This window comes from Labeo rohita, chromosome 18 (assembly GCF_022985175.1).
Source record: "Labeo rohita strain BAU-BD-2019 chromosome 18, IGBB_LRoh.1.0, whole genome shotgun sequence".
NCBI lineage: Eukaryota > Metazoa > Chordata > Actinopteri > Cypriniformes > Cyprinidae > Labeo > Labeo rohita.
In genome coordinates this window covers 18,691,139-18,711,200 of record NC_066886.1, presented here as the reverse complement: position 1 = coordinate 18,711,200, position 20,062 = coordinate 18,691,139, and the positions used below count along the sequence as shown (strand labels likewise).

The following is a 20,062-nucleotide window of genomic DNA, read 5'->3' as shown; positions in this document are numbered from 1 at the left end:
GCTCATTAGCCAATCAGAGTAGATCGCTGTTAAGCCCGCCCCCACGAGAGGTTTGTGCCAAAACAGCAAACGAAAATTTGCGAAGCGTAAGCGAAAGTTGTGGCAACGCATTCAGAATCCATGATTCGCGAAAACGATTCTTTGAAAATCATTAACAAAGAATGAAGCATATTTGAAGAGCATGTTAAATTCGTGCGACTGAGTTCATTTTTTCATTTTCATTGTGTTTTTCTTCTTTTGCAGTGGCATATTTTTGATCGTTTATTGGAAAGTTACGTTCAGTTTTATAAAGTTACGTTCATTCTTATTGGCACAAAAATAATCCCATAGTTTTACATACATTCTAAATCATAAACATCTTACGGACATCCAATAGACGTCTATTTGACATCTGATAGGAAACGTCCAATAGACGTATTGCAGATGAGCAAACTACATCTTGCAGATGTAAATGCAGACGTCAAATAGACATCTGATGTGCATGTGCTATCAGGGGAGTTACTCCAAAACGAAACTATGGTGGCATGTGCTTTTCGTTTTTGTGGAGACTGAAGCGTTATACAGACTAATAACGTTCAGTGTGCTCGAGTTCATTATGAATGGGCTGAATGAACTGGTAACTTTAACCCTTAATGAATATCAACCATGTTTTGATACCCATAGTTTAACCATGGTATTTGTAGTAGTTAGTTAATTTTTGTAATGCAAAGTCAACTGGAGGTCAGTAAGGATTATTTTTCTTAAGACTTACTCTTTGTCTTAAATATTAAGCAGCACTGTTTTCAACGTTGATGGTAATAAGAAATGTTTTTTGAGGACCAAATCACCATATTAGTATGATTTCTGAAGGATCACGTGACACTGAGTCAGTGTTGCCAAATCCGCGGTTTTTACCAGGATTACGAATTTACCAGGAGAACCCAGACAAAAAAACGTGTATTTTATCCCCTGGAACGTGATTTTTAACGGAGGACCCCTCCTCGAAACATGGTGGCGAACTCCGGTCCTGGAGAGTTCAGCTCCACCCCAAATAAAACTCACCTGCCTAGTAACCCTTCAGACCTTGATTAGCTTGTTCAGCTGTGTTAGATTAGGGTATAAGCAAAACTCTGCAGGGCTGTGGCTCTCCAGGACCGACGTTCGCCACCCCTGAGTTAGATGGACTTATTTTGGGATAGTTTTGGGATAGTTGTGAAAACCTGGCAACCCTGAAGTAAGTTACTGCCAAAAGACGATTATTTTGACACTGTAATTCATAGGTTTTCATAGATTTATCGTTACATTATCGGCTTGGAAAATATGTTAATTTAATTAGAAGCCAGAGACCAGAAATGTAAAGCATGTAAGACATGTTTTATCAAAAATTCAGTAATCTCCTTAGATCTCTCTCTCTAAGACATTTTATACAAATTCAGCCACTCCTCAGATATTTTTTCTTACAGAGTAATGATGTGCATCATTATACAGTTTTTCCCCTGTTCCAGGAACCACGTGACTTCCTCTAAATCATACAATAATGCAGTCATACAATAATGTAAAATCAAATGATAATAGCATCAATTTTATCTGCTGTGCTGTTTGTGTCCTGTAGGGGATGCAGTCTTAACAATCAATTTTTGACCCTGCTTGTATGTTACATTCAGCATGATATTAAAGTCTCAGACCAATTACACTCACCCAAAGGTCAAGGCTGCCAGAGTCCATTTTTAGGCAATTTGCTCATAGCGGTTCTATTGCACTCCCTTCATTTATCACTCAAGTAATCACTGACCTTTTAGGGGGGGCCAGACAAATTCCTCCTCTTCTAACAGTGAAGCTAATTTATCCTTAGGTTTTTATATAGATGATAATAAATATCATCTCTATTTATTGTAAATGTTTGAATGCAAATGTTTGAGTTGGCTGTCCTCAACATGGCTTTTTGTAAACAATTCCCTAGTTTGAAGCAGTGAGAGTCTGATATTGTTTTTTTGTCTCAGTTTGCAGTTTACAGTAACAATTCTCTGAGGTGGCTATGCAAATGATTAAAAAGAGAAATCAATTTCAGGGGCCTTGATACAGCATATAGCATAGATATGGTATTTCCATAAAACTTGCCAACTTCTTAAAAATCATTCATACTTTTCAAACGAAATTTGAAATACTGATTTATTCAAAGAACATAAAAACAACAATATTTAAATCAGCATGTGCCATAGCGATCCGTCTGATCGGCATAAATGATGAGTACAAACAGGAACATTATGCCCGATTTGATGAAATCTGTCACAACAACAGCTTGGGTCTGACTGTTAAAGACTGTCAGCTGCCTGGTGTTGTGTGATGCAACAGATCTTGTGAATATTTTTGTGGGCCATCACATTTTCTGTGGTGTTTGGAAGCATGTGGTTTCAATGGCTCTTTCAAATATATTGGTTTTCTTCTAGCAATAACATACATTACATTTCCTCTCAAGTCACGTTCCCCCACTTTCAACGATTATATAACTGGTTTTGTTTAAAACAAAGCCCCTAAAGGGACATATGATGGTAAAAAAATATTTGGGAGGAAAAATTATATTTCAATGCATTTATGTTTTTTTGAGGGAACACAATTGTCAGAGAATTGATATTTTGGGAGTAAATGCAAGTTTGTCAAGAGAAACTTTTTTTTGTCTTCCCATTTTGTATTCTTTGGTTTTAGTGACTATATTTTGAAAAGTTTTCAAATACTATTCAATTACATGATTGCTGCCATCAGTATTTTATAAGATAATTACTTTATATATAAAAGTATTATAAAACCATTCCAGTCTAAAACTGTGATTGGCCGAGTCCAGCAGGGAGACGTTTCACTTTGTCTGTGTTCACACCATTCCAAACTGTAATATGTGGTGTTGAGAGGAAATGGAGCAGGGGCGTAATTTTTTCAGAGATCTGATTTCAGGAGCGGCAGTTTTGTGTAAAGGTGGTTCATGTTTTCTCTTGCTCAGATGATCACTTGAAGCGGGTTTCTCTCACCCCTGAGAAAATTAAAATCCTGGAGTGGAACAAATGGAGATGACTTATTGCAGCCTGCACTGACCGTGAAGGTAAACGTCGCTCCACTCTCCAAATATACCCTGTTCCAGTTCAGCTTTTAGTATATACTCCAATTCAGTGGCGATTTCTTTAAGACTGCAAGGGAAGCTCAGCTTCCCCTATAATGTCACAAAATTAATGGTCAAATTATGTACTATTGTATTAACATTTTATTGACTAAAAATGCGTTAGAAAACGTTCATCTCAAAGACGAGTTCGTTCAGAATCAGTTAGATATAGCAGGTCGGCTGACTTGATTTTCTTCTCATACATTCCCGTAGCGTCACAGTGCATTTCCCCGTTGAAGCCCAGCGTCCATTGACTTCAATGGGGCTGCTTTGAACGTTTTTTTTCAGTGCTTTGAAACTAGACGGTCATTGGATAAACGCTGCGATTATGTCCCGCCCACGGACGCTCAGCGTCTCTGGGGGTGAATGAGGAGCAAATGAGGAGTGGGCTGGCCTGGACTCCGAGCTTCTGCGTGATGATTGGAGGGTCTGTCGAAAGATTGCATCTCCTTTTGACTGACAGCGATTTTGTACTATAAGGAATCGCTGAAGCTATTCGCGCTCAGTCCCATCGCGGATTTCTCAAGTTCAGTCGAAATAAAACTGCTGCAACTTATTTCTTTATATTTGCTTGGCGAAATTGCTTGATTTTCATCATACATTTCACACAATTATACACCACATTCCTTGTTTCACTTTTACAGAGTTTAATATTTTTTTTAGATCGTTCATTCATTCATTCATGTTAATATTTAATGTAGTAATCAATATATATATATAGATTACTACATTAAATATTAACATGGAGGATGACTATAAATTAATATATATATATATATATATATATATATATATAGTAATCTTGAAAAATTTTAACATAACATAATGAAACCTTATCTTTCTATTAAAATACTTTAGAAATAAATAAATAAATAAATCTCCATAATAACCTTATTTAAATTGCAAAATATTTATACTATATAGTAGCATCTGACTAAAAGAAAAAATACATCATATTTTGCATAATAAAACTAAAGCTTTTTTTTTTTTACGATTGTTTGCATTGTGACTTACTTATGACAATAAGGCACATTCTTGTGAATAAATAAATAGACAATTTTACGATGTAGGCCGAAAATGAGCTTCCCCTATTTGACAGACCAGTAGCCGCCACTGCTCCAATTGACTATGTGATGTTGCATGTAATTACAAAAAATTCTCCACTCTCTTCATTGAGAAATGTTGGCTTGTTATGAAATGAAATTACAAAAAAGCGATTTTTTTTTTTTAATTTGACATTACGACTGAAGAATATACCAACCTGAAATGCACATCTTTGAAAATGATAGAACATAACACATACCAAGTTTGGTCAGAATCCCCTAAAGCGTTGCAGAGATATTCAAACTTAATTCAAAATTGCAACAAATCTTGACGATATAAATTAATTTTATTTTGCATTCAACTCAGTATGAGCGAAGGAATTAGAAGAAAAGAATTTTGCTTTTAGACATTACGGTTTAAAAGTTATTAGCAGAAGCATGACTGCAAATTTGGTCTGTTGGTGGCGCTAGAGAGTTTGAGTTAGAGAGTCCAAATTTGCTGTGGTTAATGATGAGACTGTCCTCTATCTGTGTGCCAAATTTTATATTTTTCTTGCAAACGATTCTGTAAGATCCATAAGATTCATAACAGTATGTTAAAGCGTTTGAGAAATACAGCATTTTACTCCAAAATCAAAATGGTCCATGCTCAAAATGGCTGACACTGGAAAATTTGGTATCGTTTGATTCGGTATGCTACTCTGAATCAATCTTATCAAGCTTATGAGCAGATATGTCAATATTTTCTATCTTTTGACCAGTAGGTTGTGCTGTGCCAAAACTACTTATGTGCTCTCAGGGCATGCTTGTTATAACACATACAAAGTTTGATCAGAATCCACAAAAGCTTTGCGGAGATATAGTCTCCTGTCCTTTTTTGCACAAACTTCGTCAAATTTGTTAGCGCGCTTTATGAACTCCAAATTTGCTGGTTGTATTTGAATGTTTCCTTTTTTATGTTTCCCTAGTAGCATAGTTCTCAGAGTAATATGACATATTTCACCCTACTTTCATGTTCTTAAATGCTCGTTTTTTTGGGTCTACAACTTATAAAAAATAGTTCTGGGTTTTTTAGCTTGGTTAAGAAATGACAAGAGGGCAGCTTCCCACAATACAAAGTCAATGGAGAGGGTTGGATCTCCCCTGGTTTTCAGATTATGATGTGTGTTGCTCTGTCTCTGTTGGGAAAATTTGGTATTGTTTGATTCGGTATGCTACTCTGAATCTAACAAGCTCATTCTTATGATTTTTGGTTAAACTGTTCAGAAAATATAAACAAAAATGTAAATCTTTTGACCAGTAGGTGGTGCTGTGCCGAAACTACTGATGTGTCCTCAGTAGTTTAGCTTCTAAACCTCACAGTTCAATAGTTATGATCAGAAGTATGAGTGCAAAGTTGGCCTATTGGTGGCGCTTGAGAGTTTGAGTTAGAGACTCCAAACTTGATATGGTTAATATCGAGACTGACCTCTACCTGTGTGCCAAATTTGATAACTTTCCTGCAAGCGGTTCTATGGGCTACCATAGACTCCCAGAATGGAAGAAGAAGAAAACCAACGGATAAAATAGGTGCCTAAGCATCTTCGACATTATATTTGCTCAGTCTAATCTAAAGGTCTTTGCAATGTTAAATTGCAGAGATCTTGAGTTTTTGCTAAAGGGTGTGTCTGTCCTGGCCTGACAAACTTCTAAACTTCACAGTTCAGTAGTTATGATCAGAAATATGAGTGCAAATTTGGCCTATTGGTAGCGCTAGAGAGTTTGAGTTAGAGACTCCAAACTTGATATGGTTAATATCAAGACTGACCTCTACCTGTGTGCCAAATTTTATAACTTTCCTGTAAGCGGTTCTATAGGCTGCCATAGACTCCCAGAATGGAAGAAGAAGAAAACCAACGGATAAAACAGGCATCTTCGACATTATATTTGCTCAGTCTAATCTAAAGGTCTTTGCAATGTCAAATTGCAAAGATCTTGAGTTTTTGCTAAAGGGTGTGTCTGTCGTGGCCTGACAAACTTCTAAATTTCACAGTTCAGTAGTTATGATCAGAAATATGAGTGCAAATTTGGCCTATTGGTGGCGCTAGAGAGTTTGAGTTAGAGACTGTTAAATGTTAAATTGCAAAGATCTTGAGTTTTCATTAAAGGGCGTGTCCGTGGTGGCCTGATAAAGTTCGCCATGGGAATAGAAGGTGCTGTAACACCATGCAATGTCTGATCTACTCCAAACTTGGTCTGAACACATCTAAAGGCCAATATTCTGTTATAATCATAGCGCCACCTGCTGGCAACAGGAAATGCCTTGTTTTACACTAACTTAAACATGCAATGTCCGATCTGCCTCAGATTTCACATTTGGTAAGAGCCCTGGCCTGAGTACATCCAAAGGCCAATATTCATTTATAATCATAGCGCCACCTGTTGGCAACAGGATACATCACGCTTTGAACTAACTGGAACATACCACGTTCAATCTGCACCAAACTTCATATGTTTGATAAAAATGCTGGCCTAAAGATATCTACATGCCAATATCCAGTTATAGTCATAGCGCCACCAGTTGGCAGCATGACGTTTGGGACATTAAATGCATATTGCTCACTGTTCGCTATTTTCCTAAAGCCACCTTTCTTTCTAAATCTAATTAAACAAACGTTCGGTGTATGTGATTGCTACTGAAGTAGCGATTTCTGGCTTAGTGCAGGAAAAAAAAAAACACTTTGAGAAAAGCATTAAAAACGTACATGTGCAAATAGATAAAGTGTAATAAAACAAACACTTAAATATGTATTTTTGATGTTTTCTTTTCACTAATCTGAAAGCAAAATAGCCCAACAATTCTCAATATTGGCCAGAGCATGAAAACAATGGGTTTGCTTGTATATGTCTTGCTTTAAGTGGAAAGATATGCGTATGACATGCACTTGTAAAGCAAAATATAATGAAATACACATCCAATAACACAAACACATTCTTTTTTCCTAACACATTTATTATTTTCTGACATTTTTATTCTCTTTCTTTCTGAGATGATCTGTGGAACAAAAAGAAGAACATTTACAAGAGCAACATGCAGAAATGTTTCGTCTTGCAAGTAAGAGAGAAGATGAAGGTGGGTGTTTTTGGGCAAACATACTAATTTCAGCAAAAGCACTTAGTGGGCAATATGGATAAATTCGATCACTTTTACAAAAATAGATGACCAAACAGTCTGGCATGATTTTGGATGGTTATACAACGGTTATGCTAATGTGGAATCAGATTCGAAATCAGGAGAGATGTCCTTGATTACTGGAGGCTTGCGCCACAGGTCATAACCTACGTCGGTTTCACCAACGGCTTTTTAACGAGCCGCCTGTTTTGTTAGTCCATCAATCAAGTCCCAGTTCAGTAGCAATGTGAGAAAAGGACAACGGGCCTGTGCTGTTTGTGAGCCCAGCCAGTGTTTCATGAAATAAGAAAGAAACAGACGTAGGCGTTTTATATTTGAGCAGAAGTTCAGCTTTGTAAGAAAAGACTCTGTAAGGTAAATAAATACATAAATATATCAATATAGAATAAATACAGAAACCTCATACAACAGTTGTTTTTCTTCAACAATACATTAAGTGGGGAGCTTATAGCAGCATCTGACACAAAACAGATGCAGCTGTGAAAAAGAAAATTTTTAGACGAATGAATTCACGTTCATATGTCATCCTTACGGTTCGCTTTGCCTCGTGTTCTGGTTCTAAAGCAAACAGTTTCGCCGTTTAAGCATCTACCAGGTGCCATGGTAATTGTCTTGCAGTGTTAGTATACATGCACTCGTGTGCTCTGGAGGTGAATGAGCAAAGAAAGGATGGATGTGGTTTTTCAGAGCATGAAAAGAAACAAACCTAGCAGAGAAGTTGACCCCTGTGAACCACAAACTAATGAAATGCTGCAAACACAGATGGGAATCAAATAAAAGCTACCGCAAGTGCAGAAAGCTGGTTGCATTTCAGACAGTCGAAAGGCTAGAATAATGTCCTCGATTTTTCTAAGGTCTTTTAATGGACTGAGCTTGCTAATTGCACAATAAAAGAAGACATTGAGCAAAAAAATAAAAAAATAAAAAATTCAGTCTTTCAGTTTAATGACGGTCCCCTGTCCTTCATTAGTCTGCATGTGTATTGTCTGGCCGCTCTGAAGGCCTCCGTGAGCTCAAGAGGCTTTTGAAACTCAGTAGGGATGTGGTACTTTGCTAGCCGTAGATAAGAGCGCAGAGCTGTGTGTTAATATGTGTGTGCTCGCTGAAGTCTTTGATTCGCACAAACTTCAGAAATTACAAAGAAATGAGGAGTCGCTTTTACTGAAACTCTTTTACGTCCTGCAGCTATAATCCATCACATCCCAGAAGGAGGAGGTTGTGTCCTCAAAGTTTTGAAAAGTTTTATCCCATTAAACATGTGCTATCCACCCTAAGCCTCACAACTGATTGATGAGCTAATTATGGGTTGTTAAAGTGACAGTTCGAGAATTACTAACCCTTTCAAATCTTTCAGTGACACCCGAATGAACTGTCAGAAGAAACCGTCTGATCTTCAAATACTGTTCTAAGCTCAGACGTATGAACTATTTGTGCTTGACCATGTTTTTTTTTTTTTTTTTTTTTTTTTTTAAATACTGCTATGTATAACTACAAGTAACCTAGCATCTACCCGTAAATGTATTTTCCACATGAAACATGAAACAGCTGGAGGGCTTGCTTGCTTGTTCACTTTCGTTCTTTTTTTACTTTTTGTGCTCAGGGTTAAGTATATGCATTTTTAATGATACAAGTGTTTACAGTATGTTGATTTATAGGTGCTGCAGAGGGCTGCAATACTATGTTGCTTCTTTTAAGTCAGTCTAAATCCGAAGTATACTTTCAAAGTATACTCCAAACATGCAAACTAGAATGTTTCATATCCTTGTTATGTCTGATAAATATGTCTTTGTACTTGTTTAAATGAGAGTAGCAAGTGTCTTATTGATTTCCTCATATAAGCGCTTGTCCATTGTTGATGCATCTCTGGGCTTAATCCCAAAGTATACTTCAGTTTCAGTATCGTAGGCCTTGTCCAGACTAAGGCTTAGTCCACAAGTACACAGGTAACAGAGTTTTTCCTCCTTCGTTAAAAAAAATAAATCTTCTGTACATGAAAACGCAAAAACACACTATGAAGCGCTGTCAAGAGCATGCCAAACCAACAGGTGGCGATATAACCGATATAATGTTATGTTGACCAATCAAAAGCCTGAAAATCTTCACCCTGGCATGAAATTTTAAAAAGGTTTGGTTTCTGTGACCTAATACTACATTTGCGTGTACGAATGGCCGTACTTTTTCTATGCAGTTTTGAAAATACCTCTGTTTGTGTGGTACGGGGTCTAATATGTTTTTGTTTGAAAACGCATATTTTCCTCTCCGTTTTGGCTAATGAACCATAATTAGTTAATTTAAAAGTATACATTTCACTCTTTATATATATTTTTTTCATGTCTGTAAGGCAAGTATGCACAGTTTTGAAATTTTGCGCTCAAGTTCACAGAGACATACACTGTAAAAAACAATTTGTTGAGTCAACTTAAAATAATTTGTAACCTGGCTGCTTTAAAATTTTAAGTTCAGTCAACTCAAAAAAAGTTTATTCAACTTGAAATGTTAAATTATATTAAGTGACAACTTAGATATTCGATTTGAATCAACTTAAAATTTAAAGGCAGCTGGGTTACTTACCCATCTGTTAAGTTTAGCAAACACAAATATCTAAGTTGTTACTTAGTACAACTTAACATTTCAAGTTGACTAAACTTATTTTAGTTGACTGAACTTAAAATTTTAAGGCAGCAGGGTAACAAATTATTTTAAGCTGACTCAACAAACTGTTTTTTATTTTTTACAGTGTAGATGGCAGAAAGTGTATCCTGTTTGGTTTCTTTATTTTACAAACGCACGTTTTGTTGTTATTATTAGTGCACACAAATAAACAGAGTTTTTAAAAGACGTATTACTTTCATCTGTATGACAAAAAAAGTATTTTAACTGCAAGTGAGTGCACCAGTGCCTCCATCTGTCATGCAATGACTATTCAGCTTCAACACTCCATACAGACACTTGAATTTTCTAGGTTAACATTAAACTGAGTGGCCATGTAAAGTTGTTACTAAATACATCTTTTAGATGAAAAGCCATATTTAACAGCAATGAATGATAGGTGAGCATTTGGATGTCCTGCCTGATGTACTATATTACCAGCCATTAACGATCTGTCTGTCAAGGACTTTGCCACTTCCTGTGGAATTTTTTTTTTCTGTGAGTAAGCGACTAATAACATTTTGGTCGACCGAGCCTCTTCTCGTTGACTAACATTTAGTCAACTATTAGTGGGCAGTTCTTCATATTTTCGTAAATTATACTGTCAGAAGAATTGCATGACAATTTATGTCTGTTTCGTCTGTATATCATCTCAGTGAGCTTTTGATGAGGTTTTGCACATGCGCAGTAAGACTAATTTAACATTTTCTGACATTTCAGTGTGGATGAGGAAGATTTGCAAAATCGTTTGGGAATTTTAAACAAAAACACCATTTTTAAATATATCCAGATTAATGTAGACATAGACTTATAGCATATAGGCATAAAAACCAAAAGTATACTTTGGGCTCAAAGCTGCCTTTTCATCGTCTACGCATTTGTCCCACTAGTGGCAGTTATAATAAACTACGCATTTGTTTGTGAAGCTACATGTTCCTGTTTATGTCTCCAGTATAGGAGCATCACAGCACAAGCATTTACCCTAAAGTTATTGATCACGCTGTGGATAATGAATAGTTGAAAACATGCAGAAAAAATACTAATTCTAAAGAAAAGAAACAGAATATATAATTATGTTTATGTATTCATAATGTCCATTCTGGCAGCAGGTATTTAAGATGAAGTTTTCTAAATGATTGATAGTTTAGTTTTGTTGCACTATTTAAAAAAAAAAAAAAATTCAATGTGAGGCTCAAATTGGATCCTAAAAATCCTGTGTCCTCAGTAGATAATAGCACCTATCAGTTATAGGACAACGATTTTCAACCAGCTTTATATTTTTTACAATGTTTACAGTATATGCAAATAAACATGATTTGTGGTCTTTCTCCATTTTTACCTACACCCAGATATCCCCATTTGTTTGTTGGGAAATGTTTGCATTTGGCTATTAACCATACAAATACTACTGACATTGTAATAACACAAAGCTGGTTGAAAATTTGACTTTAAATAGAACCCCAGGCAAAAAGACTTGTATGGCTTAGAAAACCCATGAAAGATTTAAATTATTTAAAAAATTCACAGCGTTTTATACATATTTTAGTCTATGGAGGACCCCATTATTTCGATGAAGTGAAATGGTTGCACTCGGTGAGCTACTGGCGCTACCTGTTGCTATTTTTACCACAACACAACTCGGAATACACAACTTGGAAAATAAAATACTAAAACAATGCCACGGCTACTCAAAAGGTTTACATGTAGAGATGGATATAAGCATAGACTTAAACTGAATGCCATACCATAGATTTTTCAAATGCAACCATTTCACATCATTGAAATAATGGTGCCCCCCATAGTCCAAAATTTGTATACAACAATATGGATTTTTTAAATAACTAAAATCTTTCACAGGTTTTCTTCTACATATTTCAGTAAGAGGCATCATTTCGTTGTATTAAGCCATACAAGTCTTCATACCCATGGTTCCCTTTAATGAAATGAAAAAATGAATCTGTTGTCTATGCTAGCATATAACTACAACAGACAACTACCTGGCAAAGTGTGGTTTTGGACGGTATCAGCATAAATCCTTATCATTTTTTGGTGCAAATACATTAAAGTAACTTGACATTATCATTGAAGACCAGCAATAATAATTTTCATTTTGATTACATAATAATGGCAATATATACATGTCAAAGTCAGACATGCCCCTTTGCCAGCTGTGATGCCTGGTTACTGGTTTAAACTTGGCCCAGGTTTTAAAAAGATTTTTGGGTCAACACACCTTAATAGCTTCAACAATTGATTGCCAATTAAGTTTAGAATACAATAAATTTAGGCCCAGATTATGTAGAGCTGTAATAGCTGCTAATGGTGGATATTTTGATGAATCGAAAATTTATGTTTTTTGTATAAACTGTTTATGTAATAAAATATGTTTTCGTAATTTGTGTTGTCCCTTAGTGCAGAATGATCACAAATTAAAAAGGATTCATGCCAATATTGTCCAAAACCCCACTTTTCTAGGGCATTTCCAAACTTTTGGAGGGCAGTGTAATTTTATTACATGGCTCTATGAAATACTTTATTCTGATTGGTCAGTTGTGACATTCCGAGGTATGTTACTCCTCAATAATGACCGATAGAAGCTGTTAAGACAGGCTTATCCGGGTAACTGAAATCGGTGCTATAAGCTTACGTTTGGTTAGCTAATAAAATATTAAAACTCAAATCAATATTATGTCTGCAATTATTTAATTATATCATCCTGGTAACATGGATTATTTCTTGTTTCATACAAAATGCAGCTGATGCCATTTAGCGATGACTGCTTGTAGTAACTGTAATATGGTACTAAAGAGAGTACTCATTGAATGTTTTGTGAGCCAATGCTAACACTTTAGGTCTTAACGGAGACCCTAATTTTTACGACACTGGAATCCACAAGGAATCGGACCACTGTGACTGATTTTGGGGGAATATAATCTGACGTAAACAGTGAAAAGGCGGCTTAAAGAGATACACAAATTGAGTCTAATGCTAATCAGGCCAGATTTATCTTAATATTAATGCAGGTTAAGATTTTTTGCCCATGCAATTTCAGTGATGTGCCTTGAATATTCACATGCGCTCAGTTTTTGATATAAGAAAATAGCTTTGCCTAATGCGAGCAGATATTTTGTTCGCTCTAGATTCCCAGGTGTCTCAGTATTAGCTTCATTAGTACAGCAACATGTCTTCATGACAGATCCCCTCTGCAAAGCCCAAAGCTACGGTTTGACATATAAATACATCTGAATATTTACTGAGGCGAGCTCTGTGCTGCTCTCGGAGGCTAGCCCAATTAATACTGAATACTAACACTGTGAATGCTACCCATCAGCTCCATCTCCTTTGGTATAACCACTGTGAACGTGTGTGAAGGTTTAAGGATGCTGTAATAGTAAACTATGGATTCTTACTTTAATCTGAAGTACAAATACAGTAGTTACATTGCTTGTTCTGTTGAATGCTAGATCACTTTATTTTAAAGTCTCTGATTGTTCATCTTTAAGTTATATTTACAACGCATGTCCTAACAGGAACAATGGACACAAAGGAACAAATTCAAGTGCTATTCATATCATTTAGGTCTTCGGCATGAAAACCGTGTTACAACTTTGTAATCGCTAAATCCAGTATAGCTGCTAGCCCTGGAATATGATAGAACTGGTTTAATACCGCAGAGTGACGCTGAATGCAAACTGAGGCAAAATATCAGTAGTGCTGTGCTAGCAAGACAGTAATGTAAACGACAAAAACAAACTTAAAATACACATTATGTAAAAAAAGAAGACATTCCCTTCTTTATGTTTAAGTATCAGTCCGTTAGACTCGAAAGAACATTGGCGTTCATAAATGGACGACCGTTCGCTCTCGGTCAGCCTTTGAGACTGTTGTAACCAATGTCTCTTCGTAACGCAGAGTTTATAAAATCGTGGAAGTGAGCAGTTTTATCAGTTCTCAGATGTTCCCTCATCTCAGTTTTCTTTCTGTCTAGTGCCCTCTGGTTTTGTTCTTGCAAAATACTGATGATATTGCCTTAAAAAAGACTAATCTGTGCTTTAGAATAATAGGTCCATATTGTTGAGCTTGTTTAGTTGTGGTTTACAGGAAAAAGCATCCAAACTGTTCAAAAATGTGGTAGTAGGTAATATCTCCCTGCCATCCCCTTATGGGTCCTGCTGGAAGCATCCCTGCAACACAAAGTAAGAGGAACGTTCAGTGGTACATCTGTACAGAGCCACACTTCTGCCACTTAGCAGGGCCAGATGCATTTTAAACACATGCTTCATGTCCTTCAATGACCCCGTATTTGCTTAGTGACACCCGAGATGATTAAGTCTGAACAGATTGCTTTTTCATTACCAACACTGAAGCAGATGTCAGATTTCCACGTTTGGGTCTGTGAAGCCTTTCTTGCCTTCGTTCACCAGGACAGGTTTTTCCGTCCGTGTGTGCCACACAAGAATCTGTAATTAAAAAAACCCAAACAATATGGTTTATGGAGTGGAGAGAGGAACTGTTGAACTGTTTCTCTTAGCTAGGTCAATCACACCATTCAAAATACATTGAAATTGCAATATATACACCTTCTACGATGAGCATTTTTTCATTTCTGCATTAAAACACAGTGTACAGATGGGCTACAGCAGCAGATGGCCATACCGGGTGTCATTCCTGCCAGCTGAGAACAGGAAACTGAGGCTACAATTTGTACAGGCTCACCAAAATTGGATAAAAAGGTTGCCTGGTCTGATGAGCCTCAATTTCTGCTGCAGCATTTGGATGGTAGGGTCAGAATTTGGTGTAAACAATATAAAAGCATGGATCCATTCTTCCTTGTATCAACAGTTCAAGCTGCTGGTATAATGGTGTGGGGGAATTTTCTTAGCACACTTTGAACCTCTTAGTACCAATTGAGCATTGTTTAAATGCCACAGTATATCTAAATATTGTTGCTGACCATGTCCATCCCTTTATGACCAGAGTGTACCAAATCTTGCGTAGCCAGACTTTCAGACTGAGGGTAGAAGGTCTGGGAACCTTAGCTTCTTTGAATGGCCAAGGACTGCCCAAGAGGCCATATGACTGACAAGTAAAGCAACCAATCATGTTTTGTTAATTGATGTGGCATGTTTAGGGGAGTGGAAATGTCCCCACAATAACAGACCAGTGTGTAAAACTCTTGTATGTATTTTAAAAAGCCTATGCTGGGAACTTTACATATTTCACAAAACACAAGGGTTTTTTCTTCCATGAGGGGGTTTGGTGTCACTGGAAATGGTGTTTCCAGGCAGTCTCCCGAGCGGAATCAAGTCCACGAGCGGCTCCATTATTCAAATTTTAAACATCCACGTGAGATGCGTGGGCATGTAGGTAAACACCCACACTACCTCTGTAAACAAACTTGAACCTTCATCAAGTTGATCTCAGCTACTTTTTGTTTCTGGAAGAAGATGCGCTAAGAGGAATAAGACAAAATTTATCTCAGAAAAACGCAACACAAAATTATAGCAACTTCGCATTTTATTGTCAGTAACAGTAACGGTATTGTAACTGGGGAAACAGCAATTCGTTTGATTACTCATAATAGCGTTGGTAACGCTGTTTATTTATAACGTGGTTATTCCTGTCACTGGTCATGACAGATTGCTGTAGTGCCTCAGTTCATGTGGCACGTGAACCAATCATCTCTTCCTGTTTACTAGTTAAAGTGTGAAATAAACATGAATGAACATTAGAAGGTATTTTGTTTAATCCGTGGAAAGATGTAAATTCACACCATTTTTCAAGTTCAACTCCACTGACTTTGATCTTCTCTGCTGTCTGGTTTGTTTGTCAAAATGGCATATTCGGCATTATGATTGGTCTGATTGCCTGTCAGTCAACCTCCCTACGAAGAGTCAGTTTTCTATACACAGATGGCCTCTGCAATTACCAGATCTCAATCAGGTAGAGCACATTTGAGGTATGGTGGAATGGAAAATTTATATCTTGGATGTGCAACCAACAAATCTACAGCGAGTGTTGCTATCATGCCAATATGGACCAAGATCTCTGAGGAACGTTTCCAGCAACTCATTAAATCTATGTCACAAAGAATTAAGGCAGTTCTAACGGCAAAGGGGAGTCTAACCCAATACTAGCAAGGTGTACCTAATAAAGTGGCCAGTGAGTATACATATAATTTAAAACCATATTAAATTTAAACCATATGAAACCAACATGAACACTGTTAAAGCGATAGTTCAGCAAAAAATGAAAATTACCCTATGATTTACTCACCTTCAAGCCATACTAGGTGTATATGACTTTCTCAGAGTTACATTAAAAAATGTTCTTGCTTGTCGGCGACCCGAGTTTGATTCCCATCTCGTGGTTCTTTGCCGGTACCGCTCCCCTCTCTCTGCCCAGTACTTTCCTGTCATCTCACAACTGTCCTTTCCATTAAAGGCACAAAAACCCAAAAATATAACTTAAAAAAAAAAAAAAAAAAAAAAAAAAAGTCCTTGCTCTTCCAAGCTTTATAATGATAGTGAATGAGGCTTGAAATTTCAAAGGCCAAAAAACTGTGTCCATCCATCATAAAAAATACTCCACATGGCTCCGGGGGTTAATAAAGGCCTTCTGAAGTGAATCGATGAGTAGGTGTACAAAAATATTCATATTGACAGGTTTATGAACTGTAATTTCTAGCTTCCATTAACTGTCGTACCCCCATTCATATTGTTAATATTGTTTGTTTTTTTGGCCAATTTCTCCAACAAAATATTACCTATAAAACCCTAGTGGAATTGTTGTGCATTTCTGACTGACACAGCAGTGATTCATTACTGAATGAATCCACGATTTTGAATAAATCGAGTAAATCATTCGCTTCATTACTGAATGAAATCAGTCGTTTGAAGGAACTGTTTGAACGAATGACTCACTCAAGAAGATAACGGTTTGGAGCCACCTACTGGTATCCTTTCTTTTTAAAAATAATTTCATATTACATTATTTTTTTGTATGTTGAATCAACATATTCTTTCTAAAGCTACTGTTTTTGCAATGTCTGTTCTGTTCTTTCCTAATTTAACACAATAATGACTTTATCTTTAAAAATGATGTGCCAATTACTTAATCTAATTTAATTATCCTCTAATAATTCTAATAATCCTCTTAACTTGAAATCCTCCAACATCTGTCTTTACAAAACCTCTTTTTGCACTTTTAATTCGTGACCAGTGTTTTGTTTTGTTCTCTCTTCTACACTTCCACGTCCGTCACTTCTAACCAGAGAATGATGGATGGATGAAGTTTTTTGGGTTTCAAAATATTGACCCCATTTCACTGCCAAGACATTTTTTAATATAATTCCAATTGTATTAAAAAAAAAAAAAGGTCATATACACCTAGGATGGCTTAAGGGTGAGTAAATCATGGGGTCATTTTCATTTTTGGGTGAACTATCCCATAAAGTATGCCTGTTTTTGTGCCTTGGTTTTGTGTTTCCACATTTATGTTGCTTAGTTTCCTGTTCCCTGTGCTTGTTTTTGTACTTTTGTTCTTGAACACTTTTCTTTGTCATTGACTCAACTGTTAAAGTTTAAGTTTTAGAATAGTTTTTGCACAGTCTGTAAACTCACACTCTGTCCTATCATCTGCTGTTAGCCGCCTCCTACACGGTAGTGCTCAAAAGCACTAACAGATATAAAGTTTCTCCTCAGCAACAGTGTACCATCCACAGTACATCTCCAAATTTAGCATGGTGATCCTCATGGAGTGTAGAACATCTCCATCCAAACATCTCTCTGGGTACAGATCTGAAGTGCTGAAATATACGCTTTAGCTATTGCGTGTGTGTTTGTCTAAATGTGTCTCTTGGTATGGCAGTGAGGTAAAGAGACAGTGTGTGTTCTGTTTTACTCTACCTATTTATGCCATCAAGATAAAGTAATCGGTACAAAAATTATTACCTGCCTCATTGCACTTCCTGGAAATTGTTGTTAATGTCCAGAGACAGAAACACTGTCTGACTCATCTTTTCTCTTCCATCTCCCTTGTTGCTGTCTTTCAGAAACCATTCTGCTTATTGCCTCCTGAATAATTTCTAACAGTGATGAAATGGGTCTGGAGGCCCCACTTCCACTTAGTTTAACAGTCCCACCTGAAATAATGGTGCGTCTGTTCAGTTGCTCTGGCAGAATGCAGTTCATGGAATCCCATCTTTTCCAGAAACAAGATGAGATGTGTATGCAGGTGTGTTTATGCACCTGCTCTATTCTTTGGGGGTAAACAGACAGCGAGTCCAGGAATTGGTTCTCATTTGTCTCTAAATGGTTAAATCCTGGTTAAGTCTTGTCTTAAATAAGGCATCCCTGAGCTCAGTAACATCAATTAAAGCATCAATTAGTAAGTACCTTCACAAATCACCTATTAAAACATCAATTAGCCAGCTCCTGTTTTTTTTCTATATGCACATACAGACTTTTGTGCCATTATATCATGCATTTACATATATAAGGCTTTTTTTTTTTCAAAGCGACAAATGATGAATGCTACAACAGAAGTGATTCATCCTGGCGAGTCAGTAACATGAGAAGTGCCGCAACAAATTGTTCCAGAATTGCTCTGAAAATATGAGCTAGTACAGAGAAAGTGAGACACTGTGATACATTCGTGAGAGAATAGTAGGGTTTTTTTTCTTTCATTTTAACAGTTGTCCTGGGGTGTTTTTTAGGTGTAGAAAGACTTGCATTCATGCATTACAGCATTAGTTAGTAAAAAAAAATCCTGATAATTTACTCACCCCCATGCCATCCAAGATGTTCATGTCTTTCTTTCTTCAGTCGAAAAGAAATTAAGGTTTTTGAAGAAAACACTCCTTGATTTTTCCCCATATAGTGGACTTAAATGGGACCCAACAGTTTGACGATCCAAACAGCAGTTTCAAAGGGCTCTACATGATCCCAGCTGAGGAATAAAGGTCTTATCTAGCGTAACAATCAGTCATTTTCTAAAAAAAAAAAAAAAAAAAAAAAAATATACTTTTTAACCACAAATGCTCGACTTCAATGCATTATGTAATCAAGTGGGAAAGGTCACCTGAAAGTACCAACCCAGTGTCTACAAACCGAACGCTCATAAAAAGTCAAACGCTCTTTACAAAAAAAGGTAAAACAACAATGTTGGGCGATTTTAAAGTTGGAGGAGAAAATGAGGATTTTTTTGCCCTACTCTACCTGGTACACAGACCACAACACAAACCATGCGTGACCTTTCCAACGTGATTATGTGGATGCACGCAAGAAGAGCATTTGTGGTTAAAACTACATACATTTTTAATTTTCTTTAGAAAATGATTGATCATTTTGCTACGTAAGACCTTTATTCCTGGGCTGGGATTGTGTAGAGCCCTTTGAAGCTGCACTGAAACTGCAATTTGGACCTTCAACCTGTTAAAGTCCACTATATGGAGAAAAATTCTGGAATGTTTTCCTCAAAAACCTTAATTTTTTTTCAACTGAAGAAAGAAAGACATAAACATCTTTGATGACATGGGATTGAGTAAATTATCAGGTGTTTTTTATTCTGGAAGTGAACTAATCCTTTAAATGAGTAGTTCACCCATACATAAAAGCTCATTATTTACCTAGCCCCGCATTGTTTCAAATACTGAAGATGTTTGGAAAAACACTGGGTCTCATTCACTAACAGTTGTGTGGATTATTTCATGAGAACTTCTCATGAAAAATTTCCACCTACTTTACAACACGTGAATTTGTTCTTAACCTCATTGTAATTAATGTTAATGAATTTGGAGTATTCTAAATGAGTGACTGCATGCTTGAGGTTAGGCATTTGCATAAAATATGCCCAAATCTCTATAAGGGCTTTCTGCAAAACCTTTCGTTTATAGCCTTTCTTTACGAAGACAAGTGCTAGCCTGTCAGTTTTGATTTCATGGTGACTTTAACTTGATTACAAGGTCTCAAGGAGCATATGATTTTTGTGTAAGTGTGTTTTCTGTCAAATCTGAATAAATTAAACATTGTGCATACACACACTTAGCAGATGAGATCAATTGTGTGAAAA

General features: G+C 36.6%; 1 protein-coding gene across 4 annotated transcripts in view; it reads right to left on the bottom strand.

The window, feature by feature from the left end:
- Positions 1 to 13,883: 13,883 nt before the first annotated feature.
- Positions 13,884 to 20,062, bottom strand: part of b3gat1a (beta-1,3-glucuronyltransferase 1 (glucuronosyltransferase P) a) — a 107,739-nt gene continuing 101,560 nt past the window's right edge. For all 4 annotated transcript variants that reach the window (XM_051135785.1, XM_051135788.1, XM_051135786.1 and 1 more), the window contains 2 exons: positions 14,348 to 14,451; positions 13,884 to 14,175 (listed from right to left, as the gene is read on the bottom strand). In XM_051135785.1, the coding sequence (XP_050991742.1) occupies positions 14,365 to 14,451 (87 nt within the window). In that variant the 3' untranslated portion in view covers positions 13,884 to 14,175; positions 14,348 to 14,364. The remainder of the gene's footprint in view (positions 14,176 to 14,347; positions 14,452 to 20,062) is intronic.